The 13083-nt window shown below is 56.7% G+C and overlaps 6 protein-coding genes across 6 annotated transcripts; 3 read left to right on the top strand and 3 right to left on the bottom strand.

Annotated features, from left to right (window-relative positions):
• Positions 1-312: 312 nt before the first annotated feature.
• On the top strand, positions 313-1197 carry B0I36DRAFT_362350 (SGNH hydrolase-type esterase domain-containing protein; the record flags this gene model as incomplete). Its single annotated transcript, XM_046158641.1, has 1 exon — positions 313-1197. One exon carries the CDS (start codon positions 313-315, stop codon positions 1195-1197), a length of 885 nt encoding a protein of 294 aa, XP_046014544.1.
• Positions 1198-1455: 258 nt separating this feature from the next.
• On the bottom strand, positions 1456-2201 carry B0I36DRAFT_321939 (uncharacterized protein). Its single transcript, XM_046153784.1, has 2 exons — positions 1986-2201; positions 1456-1901 (listed from the first exon to the last, which is right to left on the bottom strand). Exons 1-2 carry the CDS (start codon positions 2099-2101, stop codon positions 1556-1558), a joined length of 462 nt encoding a protein of 153 aa, XP_046014545.1. The 5' UTR covers positions 2102-2201; the 3' UTR covers positions 1456-1555.
• A 668-nt stretch (positions 2202-2869) lies between these two features.
• B0I36DRAFT_362352 (uncharacterized protein) lies at positions 2870-3589 on the bottom strand (the record flags this gene model as incomplete). Its single annotated transcript, XM_046158642.1, has 2 exons — positions 2870-3152; positions 3228-3589. 2 exons carry the CDS (start codon positions 3587-3589, stop codon positions 2870-2872), a joined length of 645 nt encoding a protein of 214 aa, XP_046014546.1.
• A 3844-nt stretch (positions 3590-7433) lies between these two features.
• On the top strand, positions 7434-8836 carry B0I36DRAFT_362353 (uncharacterized protein; the record flags this gene model as incomplete). The annotated part of the gene is made up of 4 exons (XM_046158643.1): positions 7434-7613; positions 7685-8187; positions 8251-8321; positions 8400-8836. 4 exons carry the CDS (start codon positions 7434-7436, stop codon positions 8834-8836), a joined length of 1191 nt encoding a protein of 396 aa, XP_046014547.1.
• Positions 8837-8956: 120 nt separating this feature from the next.
• On the bottom strand, positions 8957-10277 carry B0I36DRAFT_321940 (uncharacterized protein). The gene is made up of 2 exons (XM_046153785.1): positions 9902-10277; positions 8957-9822 (listed from the first exon to the last, which is right to left on the bottom strand). Exons 1-2 carry the CDS (start codon positions 10143-10145, stop codon positions 9167-9169), a joined length of 900 nt encoding a protein of 299 aa, XP_046014548.1. The 5' UTR covers positions 10146-10277; the 3' UTR covers positions 8957-9166.
• Positions 10278-11866: 1589 nt separating this feature from the next.
• On the top strand, positions 11867-12564 carry B0I36DRAFT_321942 (uncharacterized protein). Its single transcript, XM_046153786.1, has 2 exons — positions 11867-12168; positions 12305-12564. The coding sequence occupies exons 1-2, from the start codon at positions 12099-12101 to the stop codon at positions 12529-12531; spliced, it is 297 nt and encodes a 98-aa protein (XP_046014549.1). The 5' UTR covers positions 11867-12098; the 3' UTR covers positions 12532-12564.
• The last annotated feature ends 519 nt before the right edge of the window (positions 12565-13083 follow it).

Genomic DNA, 13083 nt, shown 5'->3' on the forward strand with positions numbered 1-13083 from the left:
GCATCAGGGCACCACACAGGGTCTCTGGCTTTTGTGACGACTGCGTACGTAGGTGCTGTTGTTGTCTGCTTTGTCTTCTCCTCGTTCTCGTCTGTTTCCTTTCTTCCTCTCTCCTGTTTCTTGTTCCTTTCTTCTTGCTAGACTTGAAACGGTTTCATCCCAGCCTTTGTTCGTGAGGTTTGCAGACAGTTGTATACCGCTGCCACCACACGTGCAGCACTATTTATCCTGCACGATAGGCCTCTTTGAAGTTTGGGAACCAGATCAGCTTGGAGTAGTTCCATACTCGCCTAGGAGACACATCTGAACAACATGGCCTTGTCCCCGTCCGGCCCTCACGGCCTAGTCCGCACCGCCACCTCCGTCCTCGCCGCCTTCGCCGTGATCCTCTCCGGGCTTGGCAACCACCGCGCCGCCGCCGCCCCGGCTCCCGTATCGGCCGGATCCCCGTCCGGCCACCACCACCAATCCCTCGACACCCGGCAGGCCAACATTGGCAAGCCCGTCGCCTTCTTCCTCGCCGGCGACTCCACCACGGCGGCCCAGTCCTCCACGGGAGGAGGCTGGGGCCCGGGCTTCCTCTCGACCCTCGACACGACCCGCGGCGCCACGGGCCGCAACTTCGCAAAGGACGGCGCCACCACCGTCTCGTTTGTGGCCGACGGCCTCTGGGCGCAGCTCACGTCCTCGGCGCGGCTCGCCGTCGCCGAGGGCCGCGACACCTTTGTCACGATCCAGTTTGGCCACAACGACAAGAACCCAGCCAAGGGCATCTCGCTCGACGCATACCAGGCCAACCTGGCCCGCATGGCCGGCGACGTCGCCGCCCTCGGCGCCACCCCGATCCTCGTCACCCCGCTGACCAAGCGCCTCTTTGACACTAATACCACACCCCCACGTGTCGACGACGATCTGGCCTGGCAGCAGAACCGCACGCTCGTCGCCGCCGTCCAGGGCGGGTTCCCTTTTGTCGACCTGCACCGCCGCAGCATGGACTATGTCAACGCCATCGGGCCCGCCAGTGCCGCGGCGTACAGCCGCGTGCCGGGGGACAATGTGCACATCAATGCGAGAGGCAGTGTCGTGTTCGGCAGGCTCGTGGCGGATCTCGTGTCCAAGAACCTGCCGAGGACGGGCGCGTGGATTAAAAAAGATGCAGAGTTGACGGGCAAGATTCAGGCTGGCGTGCCGGCTTGAAATTGAGTTTGCTTTTGAATTTGTTTATTTCTTTTTTGGGAGGAGTGGAGGGAGAGGAGTATATCTGCGGGGAGGACCATTCTCAGCATGCATTTGGTTTTCCTTTTTTCCTTTCTTCTTTGCGGAGTGAGATTGCCGTATATATAAGAAAGAAAGCACACTGCAACAACATTGAATCCTGGATCCGGCTTCAAGTCACGGCGAGTCAGGGCCGCAGATCCGATCCGCCCACCAGGGTCATGCGGCTCAACTAGCCCGGTGAACTCTAAATTATCTGTCTTTGATACTACGAGCTGCTAACTCTCCACTGTCTACCTTAGCCTCGCAGCATCCGACCCTCTGCGTGCCTGCATCGTCGTCACAGCCCGCATGCACATACCTGCTCCATCATGTCATTCCTCGAGAGCTCCGTCATGACCACGACAACAACGGAATACGTCGTCACGTTCAGCGAGAACAGCTCGCAGTTACCCTTTCCCAGGAAGGCGCCCAGCCTCGTCACGTAGGAAATGGCGTCGCCGCCGCTGTACGTCTTGCGGAACTGGAAGAACTGGTCGGGCTTGCCCGTGAGACACAGGTTGTGCCAGTAGACGTCGATTGAAGGAGGGCCGGACCTGACGCTTTCGCCCGGTTGGATCTCGCGCAGCGTGCGTGTCTCGAAGTCGTAGTACTTGCCATCGACGATTGGGGAGCCGGTCAGAGTCCTGTGAGGGTTGAATGAAAGTGTTTAGCCTTGAATATTCCCACATGCGCAAGGTTTCACTGTCTTCAAGGTGAGGTCACTGTACCATGCCTGGACGCCACAATGACCAGGGTCTCGGCGCAATGCCTCTTTCTGCTCTTCGGGCAGTTGGTCGGGGATGTGGAATGGGTCACAACGACGACGGTCCTCCTCAGAGACCATTCTGCAATAGAATGTGTGTGCTGATGGGTGCGAGAGGGGACGTCGGACAAAGGGGAGTGCCACGTTCCTTTCGCTGTATATGCAGTTGTGTGGGACTCAGTCCGAGGTTGTTGGTGCAAGGTCAGCGGAAAGAGGGGTAAACGTGACCCCAGCATAAATATTTCATCCTTGAAGGATGCAGGCCATCACGGTCGAGGCAGGAACCAACTGCAGGGCGAGACAAAGGTGCTGTTGGTCCAGCGTCGGCCAACTGCATACAAAGTGCACAAACATTGCCGGCCCCCTTGCATTCTCGTAAGTTGATGAGCCGTTTACCAGAATTTGCGGGCCGTGACAAACCTTGGGGGACCGACGGTATAACTTGGCAGTCGTATGTATTGGTCCTACCCACCTGCCGTCGTGGTAGTGGTCCCAGGCACCGTTGTGCTCCTCTGTAATAAGAGGCGAGCTCTGTCATGTAGACACAAAACTTGAAACTGCACGGAAAACCAGCAGGTAGGTCATCAATATGTGGTTCTTTGTAACGGCGCGTTCCTACTCGTCCACTTGGATAAGCCCAAGTCTGGTACTATTCCAACAGCTATATCTTGTTGAGGAAGAGAGTCTGCCATTGGTATCGTCAGGCGCAAGAAACTCCCTCTGGGGACGTTCACATCATATCCTCTATGCAGGCAATACTCTCCTCACACTCTTCCTCCTCGAGACCCGACTTAGCGCGTGGCCATCCTTACGCACGTTACTTGATATCTCTCCAGCTCAGCACCCTCATCACGCGGCACCACCGCCACCGCCGCCATCGCCACCTCCACCATATCCGCCACCACCACCGTCTCCGCCTCCGTAACCTCCTCCATCCCCAGAACCTCCATCACCATATCCGTCGTGGCCGTGGCCGTGGCCATGGTGGCCAGAGTTCATCGTGAGCTTGCCCAGCTTCCCCATTAGTTTCGCTGCGGACGAGTGGCTCTCCTTCTCCGGTCGGTGCGCGTGCGGCGCGGGCATGTAGCCACCACCGTTGTGATGATGATGATGGTTGTATGAGCCCGGGTAGCTGCCCTACGGTCCCTGGCTTGGATGGGGAGAGTGATGACCGCCGCCTGCATTGCCGTATTTGTAATCGTGGTACGAGTGAGGAGGCTGTAGATGGGCCGAAGGCGGGGCACCCTGCTGATACGCAGATGGAGGCACATAGTGGTGGCCATGGCTACTGCCGCCGCCGTGATGTCCGCCAGATGCTGGCGTCATTGTGTAGTGGCTGTTGTAGTTGTGGTTGTGATTGTTGTTGTGGTTGTTGCTGTTGTTGTGACTGCTGCTGCCGGACAGCTTGTCCACCATGTTTGTCACCTTGGCGAGCTTGCTCGATATGTTGGACGGGAGGTGGTTCTGGAGCTGCTGGAGGTGTTCGCGGCCACTGCTGCTCTTGCTGCGCGGCCTGGGGGAGTGGTCGACATGGCTGCTGTAGGGGTATGCGTCTGGCCTTGTCGTCATGTTGCCTTGTATTGTCTGTACACGAGTGTGTTGACTGAATATGTATATGTGCTGGGGTTCAAGGGGAGCTCTTTAATGAAAGCTCTAAAACGACACCAACTGGGCGCTGTCTTTCTATCCATCTCGTTGACCAACTATACGTAACTGACTACATAGTCCTGAATGGCGTCAGCGCGGCTGCCGATCTTTTGCTGACTGGCACCCTTAAGGTCCCCGGGGCTGTGCTGTCTGATTACCGAATCAGGAAATAAATCGGGCCAAGACTATTGCAGTGCCCTGGCTAATGGAAGAGAAGCAGCCCGTGATTGGCTGTCATGCTGTGCCCAGGGAAGCTTGGCCACTCTGACCGAGTGGATGGGTGTCTCGTCCAGAGACCATATGACGCAGATCGGGTGCTTGGCGTAATCGACTTGTGGCCATTGCCATGTAGTCTGTCGGGTAGTGGCTTGTGAGCGACACCGCCCCCATCACAGCCCTTCTACATCAACCCGCCTCGCCAACGATAATTCTGGGCAAGGGACATAGCATACTGTGCCACAGCTCCGCCTCTCAGGACTTATGGCAGATATGCCACTTTGCCATGTCGTTCTGCTTCGAGCGCGAGCCCAAAGCAGGCCGTACAATACCTATCAAATACGGCCGTCAGTCTGTACGGGTGCAGCAGTCAGACGCGAGTGTCGCGGATCCACGTGATTGACAACAAGATTTCGCAGATACAGATCGAGTCGAATGGCGCCCTGAGCCAGTACGCGGACGCCGTTTATAAGCTGGTGTATATCGTCTCAGTCTTTGCTGATATACGGCCCTGTCTGCGACTTATAGGACGGGGTCTCCTTCAGCGTTAGTGCGTTCGGGCCATGCATTGTCGCCACTGGGATGGTTCGTCCCAATTCTCGAAACCGCTCCCCGCCTGCATTTTCATCGCCTTTGGCTGACCTGTCGAAATGGACTAATAACTGCATATGCTTAACCGAATGCAGACTGAAGAAGATCCCCTGGACCGTCCAGTGGCACGAAGTCGATTTATGCATTATGCTTCCGCCTTGGGGGATCCACCATAACCTTGAACTTCAGCACCAACTTCGGCTGCGACACAGCGTCAAAGCTATGCCCTTATCCTTTGGCCCCTTCTCGTCAACACATGTCCCTGTCCTGTTTCACCTTATCCTCACAAGGTCTGTCCATGTACACTCGCAGCTTCACGCTTGACCATGGCGGACCTTCTCGTGCTTGGGAACGATAAGGTGGTCAGCATTAGCAGTACCACCCCGTCTTTGCAGCGGCAGATGAGTGCCACCATCCCTGGTGTGTGCCGGGCTCTTCAATCCATACTGGTCGCATTCCCGAGCAACTATCACGGCACTAGCGCGTCAATTGGGGTGGGGAAAAGAGGCAGATAGACGCGATTCCTACTCACGCCAACCTGCTTGTCCCCTGCTGGATCCCGGCACACGCTAATCGAGTCATGGCAAAGAAGCCGTCGGAACTGGCGAGGCTCGATATTCGCCAATGCTGAAACATGAAGAAACGAAGCTGGTTCGTGCTTTTGCCAGGTCCCCGAATACCAGCAACATTAGTCATGCTGGTGGCACGGATACTCGACTCGCCCATCACAACCATGAACCTGGTAAAGCAGCTGCATGGGAAAGAAGCGCTAATGTAGCGCATCTGTATATCCCAGTAAACCATAATTCCCGAGTCTATTCCGTAATGGCTCGTCCGCGGCCCACCGTTCGCACTGGAACAGGCATACCGTCGTCCACGGTCATGTTCTCGGCGATCTCGCGCGTCCAAGTGAGCGTCATGGCCTCGAGAGCCCCCTTGAAGCTGCGCGCACAGGGTGAGGTACTGCAGGCCGACCTTGTTGTCGATGCTCGAGACGCCGACCAAGATATTGGTATGAGATCAGCGACGGCTGGGCATAGCGAGGCGATACGCATGCGCATGGATGCTTGCATCTGCATATTGCACCGAGACGTCGGCTAGTTGGAGCTTGTGAGACGGCCAGAGCGATCGGTGGGTAGGCATAGCTTGGCTGCCTGAGTCAGGTTGATGGCATAGACCCTTTGATAGTATTCCAGGGAGCAGGCCTCGAGAGGCATGGCTTGGAATAGGGCCGCGCTGTGGACAAGGATGTCGATCTGGAACTTGCTCGTCTTCTTGGAGGGCGGAGCCGTCTCCTTGCATGTCGACATGATGGTCTGGGTACCCTCGCCCTCGTGAGGTCTGCCCGGCAAGGGAACACTACGAGGCCATGCTCAGCAGAGAGTCCGGCTGCGAGATCGGCCGCCTGCATATCTGAGCTCTCCGTCAGGTAGACAATGGCAATAGTGCTGCCCTTGGCGGCGAGGTTGAGGGCAATGGCCCCCCCCAATACCTGGAGAGCAAGGACATCTTAGTTAAACAAACATTTTTGCTCACTTGTCGTCAGTTGTCGATTGCATCAAGACAAGTCATTGTGAAGGACAATGCTCCATATCGGCCAGATGCAGACGAACGTGGTGTGGATCGTTGTACTCATCTGCCCAACGCTCGCACTGCGCCAGGGCCGGGGTCCATCGGGCAACGGTTGACTAGTCCCGACACCAGGCGGGCCACGGACGCGCCAGCAAAGAGTGGCCCCGTTTCATTTCCCTACTTGTACTGCGTTTTGCTTCCCTAGCACATGCCATGGCCGTTCTGCCTCGTGGCACCTCGTGGCATGCTGCTAGCTTCCTGCTCTGCAGTAGCCCCCGTTGACAACCCAGCATGCACGTCCTCGACCAGGTCCTGGCACGAGATATGGTTAGTGTTACGCAATCTAGTCATGTCTGGACAAGGGTTGCAGATCTAATCGCGGTGGCTGGCTCCGTCGGCTTGGAACTTGAGGATATTCCATTGGCCCGCAGGCAACCCCGTGCGTGGAGCTGCGCGGAGACGGCCTTCTGGCCCACGGCTATGACTCTGCAACAGCAGGGCTGGTGATGCCGGGCCAGGTCCCCTGGTAGCCAGCCTGGGAAGGTTCCAGTAGATCGGTAAAGGTGTCTGCCAACTTCGCATCTGTGAAGAGAGCTCGGATCGCATGCTGTACCTGGCACAGAACCACGAGATGGGCTGCGAACCGATCGCCCTTGTCCAGGGCTCTTTGGAGATAACATCCTTCAAGGGAACCCTGAGTTGTCCTGAAGCGCCTGACTGAGCAGGCCAATCCCTTTTCGAACTAGCCACACATGGCTACCAGCTTTTCATGGTCCGCATCGTGGACCCTCAGTGGGTGCTGCCGAGTTTCATCGTGTATCCTCTCCCAGCAGCCCTGAGTTCTAACCATGGCGGGGCCCATTAGACGCAGTGATTGCCAAGCTGCCCAACTGTTGCCAGTGCTCTGATCGACTGCCTCCCTGCTACACGACGAAATAGAGTTCACCTCCTGATGCACCAGTCGCCCACTATGATTCCGGGAACTGGGTCCTGGGACTGCAAAGCCGGCTCCCCGCGGCAGAGGCTTGCCGCGAGCGGACCAGGACAGGCATATGGCAGATTTTTCTCATGTGCTGTCGAGACGTGCAGGTATTGAGAAGCGACGCGTCGGGAGACTGGCCAGTGATCGTGTGGCTTGGGCACTTGACCTCTCTCAGGCCCGTGTCGGGGGTTCCCTCCAAGTATTCTCGGCAATTTTACCGAACTTTAAGTTCTGACCATTGTCGATGAGGTTTCCGATCCATAACGCCACGATTCGTGACAAGAACAAGAGAGACCATCCACCGATCTCATAATAAGAGGTTGCCTAGTTCCTCGCCCGGCTGTTCGGCTGGTGCTTCGCTATTTGCTCGGCAAAAATCGTTGAACCGACCAACAATCTGCGAGAATGGCGGCTCTCGATCCAAATCAGGCGTATGTGCCAGTCCTGAAGGACACTGGGCTGGCCATTTTCGCGGTATCGGTGGCTGGCGGAATCCTCTCAGCCATTACTGTCCTTCTTCGGACCTGGGTCCGTGTCTCGTCTGCGGCCTTTGGACTTGACGATGGCCTCATGCTCGGTGGACTGGTATGTAGCCTCTGGCACCGCGCAGGCAGCTCATTCGATTTGAACGCGGGCTAATGATTTGCATCACCTAGGCCATATACCTTGCCGACGTTGCGTTGGCTTGCGAGGGTGCTCGAGCTGGCTTGGGCTCGCCTGATGCCGAGTTGAGTGCCAAGATGGCCACTGATTCGCGCATGTGGCTCATTGTATGGATGCTCTTGTACACCTGCGGACTCTGCATGGTCAAGAGCTCCATCTGTGTCACGATGCTCCGGATCGCCCAGACCATGCAGTACTTCCGCATCTGCGTCTATACCCTGCTCGCCATCACCGTCGCGAGCTGGATCACCACCTTTGTCGGCGTGCTCCTGTTGTGCCGGCCAGTGGCTGCCAACTGGGATGCCAATCTTCTCGCCACGGGGCAGGCCGAGTGCGCATCCATGGATGCCATGATTGCGCTGGCCTACACCTCGACAGCTTCGACCATCCTTACGGACCTGGCCTGCGCGGTCCTGCCTGCATTCCTGCTGTGGAGGATGCAAATGCCGCTTCGCAATAAGATTCTGGTCGGCATTCTGTTATCCTTTGCATCATTGTAAGTCGGGTCCCTCGTAAAAGACCACACATGTTGCCTGCGCTCACATGATTGTGTCTCTAGTGCATCCGTGTCCACCATGATCCGGACTCCGTACATCGAGTACTACAGAACTCCACTGGATAACCTGCCTTGTGAGCCATGCTGCCCCAGCCAAGCCTATTCATCGTAGTCTTGTTTGGCCAAAACTGACTTGAGTCTTCCCAAATCAGATCATATCGGCAACATTGTCCTCTGGTCCAACATTGAGACGGCCATTGGCCTGATCGCTGGCTCTCTGCCCTCCCTACGGCTCCTCATCAACCGCGCCCGCAAGGGCACACAATCCAACGACATCTCCGGTAGCAACAGACGGCCTGGCGACAACTCTGACCTCGTCACGTTCGGGAGCACCCCTGTGGCCAAGGGTGCCTCTCGCGTTCGGGGGCGGAGCTACAAGAGTCCCACAGAGACGGGAGTGTCGACGACGACCATCTTCGCGCAGGGAGAGGGCGATTGGCGGCGGCTGCGAGATTCGAGCTCTGGGACGCGGGTCGACTCGGACTTGGAGACGGACATGGCCAAGGGAATCCGCGCGGATTATTCGTACCAGGTTGAGCTTAGCGAGCGGCCATCTGGGGTTCGAGGTCCCGCTGCCGGAAAAGAGTGATGAAGCGGCGGAAACTTGCTAGGCATACAAAGAATCGTGTAGTTTGACACGAGAGGTAACATGGCCTGGTGAAATTGTATTCTGTGCACGTTGAGTTCCCGACACCAGTTCATATGCTTTGTTGCTAATGGATGGCTTGTTTGCTGTTGGGCGAATCGCTGGGATAAATCATTTGCGCTCTACGTAGTTCATCTGGCTGGCAAGGAGCGACGTCACCTCCGGAGGATTGTCGAAAGTGACAGGGCTCTGGCGCCTGAACCCCCGAGCCATGGCTGTGGAAGGCAATGCTGAATATTGGCAACTCATTTAACTAACGTGGCCGCCCCATACCTAGTGACCGTGACCCTCATGACCGCCGCCCACGGTCTCATCCGAACTCTCCCCCTTGTGCGCGTCCAGGAGCTCTTTGAGCTTGGGCGTCAAGGGCAACTGCTTGACCCCTTCCGGCTTCTTGACCTTCTCCGACAGTGGCACCAAGGTCCTCTCGTGCCAGTCCAGCACAGCGTCAAAGTCTCTGCACTTGCGCTGGATGTTCATGTCGGGGAACGGGTTCTGCTGCGTCTCCATCCAGTTGTACGTCATGACGTTGACGCTCGCGTCGCACATGAGGTTCTGGAGCAGCACGTGCAGGCAGTGCTGCGGGTGCACGTCCTTCATGAGCTTGCGCACGGGGTAGTACTCTGGGTACATGGCCTGCCGGACCGCGTTGAGGCAGTGGATCTGGTGCGTCATGTCGATCTGCACAATGTGCGCGTCGTCGCCGCGGTCCCACGACGCCGGCGCCCGCACCGTCATGCTCGGGTCCTTGCCGAGCGCGAGCACGTCGGCCGTGCTGATGGTGTGGTAGCCGAGCTTGGAGACGCGCTCCCACGCCGCGTCGACCTCGGGGCTGGGCGTCTTGCGCCAGATCGAGTCGTCCTCGTTGGCGAGCGAGGCGTTGATTGTCTTGGTCGTCACGGGGATGTCGAGCCGGTCGAATATCGGGGCTGAGTAGTCACGAACGGATGAGTGGTTGCTTTGGTCGGGGCGGAAATCGAGGTTAGACAGAGGTGTATCATCACTTACAGAAGAATGATTGCTCACGAAGCTGCTGGTTTCGTGCTTGGGGGAACACAACATAGAGCTTGAAGAAGGCAAAGAGGTTCAGCACAAGGAAGAACAAGTTGAAGCCAGCGACGGCCCGTGTAAGGTTCGAAGGCGTCCTCTGCGAAGGCGTGCAGTCCTCGTCTTGAGGCTGAGGTACATCGCCATCTTCAAGCTGGATCTTCTCGTACTTCTCGTAGCCAACGAGTCCCCGTAATCTTTCCATTGTTGCGAGGAGGAACAACTGGTTTGTTGTGTATTGCAGACACTCAGCACAGAGGCAAGGTGAAGCGTTGATGCTGATTACCTCCGCAGAACGATAGACAAAAAAGGGCGATAACACGCTCGTACCATGAGCAAATCAGCACGGAGTGTGAGCATATCAGCGCCGAGAGGGAAGCAAGCAAGACCACCAGGGTGTGCCGCCAGGGTTGCACTGAAGGATTTCTGTATGCATGCACTAGACTTTCTTGATTCGTCAAAATAGCCAAATGTAGAGGCAAGGCGGCTGATCACGGTGCTGGTCTGATGCGGAAGTCCCCGGCCGTCAGCTGCTTCTCTGTGGGTCACTGCCAGGCCAGGACGAAATACGCAGTGCAGCTGGCCACCTGGGCAGGCATGGGGCGAGGGAGAAGTGGAGGGCGCTCAGGGGGTGGTTGCGTGTGGCGGCGACGGCGCTGAGTACACCACTACACCCACGACATGACAGAGCCACTTACGGGCCTTGGCCACGGCCAAGCACGGCCAAGCTTACGCACCCAAGACCACGGCAATGCTTATTTGGACCAAGGCTGCTCGGCAAGCTTGTGCAATACTCTGTGTGGGGGGAGTGGCAGCCCTTGCTTGACTTTAATCATCAAGCTGGTAATCCCCAGACAGGCGTGGAGCAGGGCCGCGCCATGAATACTGATGGACTTCTCATACCGCCACCATGACTAGCCACGGCATACTTTCCTACGAACATGATGTCCCGTCGACCTGGATGCAAGTGCCCAATCAATGGCCCCCCACCACTTCCGCCTCCAGCCGAACATTCGTATGGGGAGCCAGGTTAGAGTGTCGGCTTCCTATTGCAGGCAAGAGTAGCATTTGGAGTGGGCCGCCGCTGACAATCCATCCCAGTCTCGATGCAACTCTGTCAACGGACAGCCTTGACACCGGGCTTGGGAACTATACGCTCGGAGCCGACTCTATCAACCCTCGGGGCGTCAGCACATTACTGATGGCGTCAGCCACTCGCTGTTACCTGCAACAACCACAGGCGAGCTCTCTGTCTCTGCTGGCACGGCGTGTGTTGAGCATTAGATGCAAAGGCAATGAAGAAGACAATATCGCCTATTCAGATTAAAGGCTCACTGAAACGATATCGACCACCTTGCGAACATCAACTCGGAGTGGCAAGGTTGGGAAAAGATCGCATTCTCGGCCCCGTGTAAAAGTCCCCGCTTCCATGCGCCGATTATTGACCATGGCCAAAGGGGGCAAAAGGGCATTCGACCCCGTTCTTCCCAACCCTGTTCCATGACTTCTTGAGTGCAACCGTCCTCCATCGAATCAAGATGCAGTGACGTATCTAGTCAGCGTGAACTTGCCGATTGGCAACATGCCCCGCAGCCTTGTCGTCTCGTAAAACCCCGCTCTGCGAGGTGCGCAGTGTCTTTAGACTCGCCGCCGGGGGGGGCGGTCCCATGCACGCAGGCGGGCGCTCCGTATTTGATTCTTCAACGAGGGCCCGGCGTCATCCAAGCAAGCCTGGAGGGCAGCCGATAAACCACTGGTGTGTCTTCTGACCTGCCTGATCAGGAAATGTTCTGCATGGCTAGGAGTTCCGGAGGACGTCGAGATCCACCATGAGGAGGACGATCGCTCGTTATTGGGACGAGGCGAGATGCAGGAGGCTTCCTCTCGGAGTTCCAAAACATGGCTGCAGCTTGCGGGTGGCAATGATACCGTAGGATGACCTTCTTGTTTGAGCAGGCTTGCCAGGCTCGACAAGATACTCATTCGTCTATCAGAACGTCAGGAACCCGAGCGAGGCAACGCGGGGAGTTTGGCTGAGATATAAGAGGGTGGTGCTGTTCTCGCCATTCCTTGTGGAGATGTTGCAATACTGTACACAAGCACTCAACAACCCTCACGCAAACTCACCATCTCCAAACATCCAACTCAAACCGCAACCATGCAGATCAAGAACATCACTGCTATTGTCGCCCTCTTTGTCAGCGTCGCTGCTGCCGTCCCCAAGGAGGGTAAGTAGCCCCCTTCAGACACACCCACAGATCTATCTGCCTGTTCCCTTCTCCCCTTTTGATTCACGACATCCCCTACTTTGCACTCTGGCACCTTTCTGAATAAAGTGAGCTAATCAATACCTTTTCACAACAGTCACCGTCCGCGACACCACCGCTCTGAGCGACGGCGAGTTCAGCGAGCTCTACTGCTGCGGTCTCGGCCGCCGCGGTGAGCTCAACACCCGCTGCTGCCGCCGCTCCGCCGAGGAGGAGGCCGCCGTCGCCAAGCGCTCCCCCGTCGCCATGCCCGACGAGGAGTTCCACGAGCTCTACTGCTGCGGTCTCGGCCGTCGCGGCGAGCTCATCACCCGCTGCTGCTAGAAGGTTGGAGTGGCCGAGGGTGGTAGAATAAGAAATCGGAAAAGAAAAACCGTTCTTGGAGCCGAGACCGAGGTATCTCCATGAATTAGACCTAGATTCCGTGCTTAACAAGTTCGAATCAAGGAAGATGTTGGACTCCTCTAGTCCATTTACTGGAAGGTGTCCATGTATGAAATGCGTCTCACCTGTGTAGGCTACTTTGATAGGGCCACAACCTTTTCTGTCACTGCCCTGCCTTTGGCCAACGGAAAGTTGAAGCGCCGAGCTTTGTGGAGCCCGCGATCCTATGAGGGCGAAGCCGCTCACAAATGGGGTAACGTGAATGTATCCACCATTAACGTATCATAACGTTCCTCGTCTCTCGTCCTGTTTATCTTATCATAGGCCATTGACTTATCCCACAACCCCAAACCTCAGTAAGGCGCATCCTCGAGCTCAGACCACTCCCTCAAGACTATGGTATCGTCAGTAGGGAAGCCCTCTATTAACAGCTTCGCAACGTTAGTCGCATCATCATTAGCATCATCACTGGGCTCATTGTCCCTCTTCTCG

This window comes from Microdochium trichocladiopsis, assembly GCF_020744255.1.
Source record: "Microdochium trichocladiopsis strain MPI-CAGE-CH-0230 chromosome Unknown B0I36scaffold_4, whole genome shotgun sequence".
NCBI classification, from domain to species: Eukaryota; Fungi; Ascomycota; class Sordariomycetes; order Xylariales; family Microdochiaceae; genus Microdochium; species Microdochium trichocladiopsis.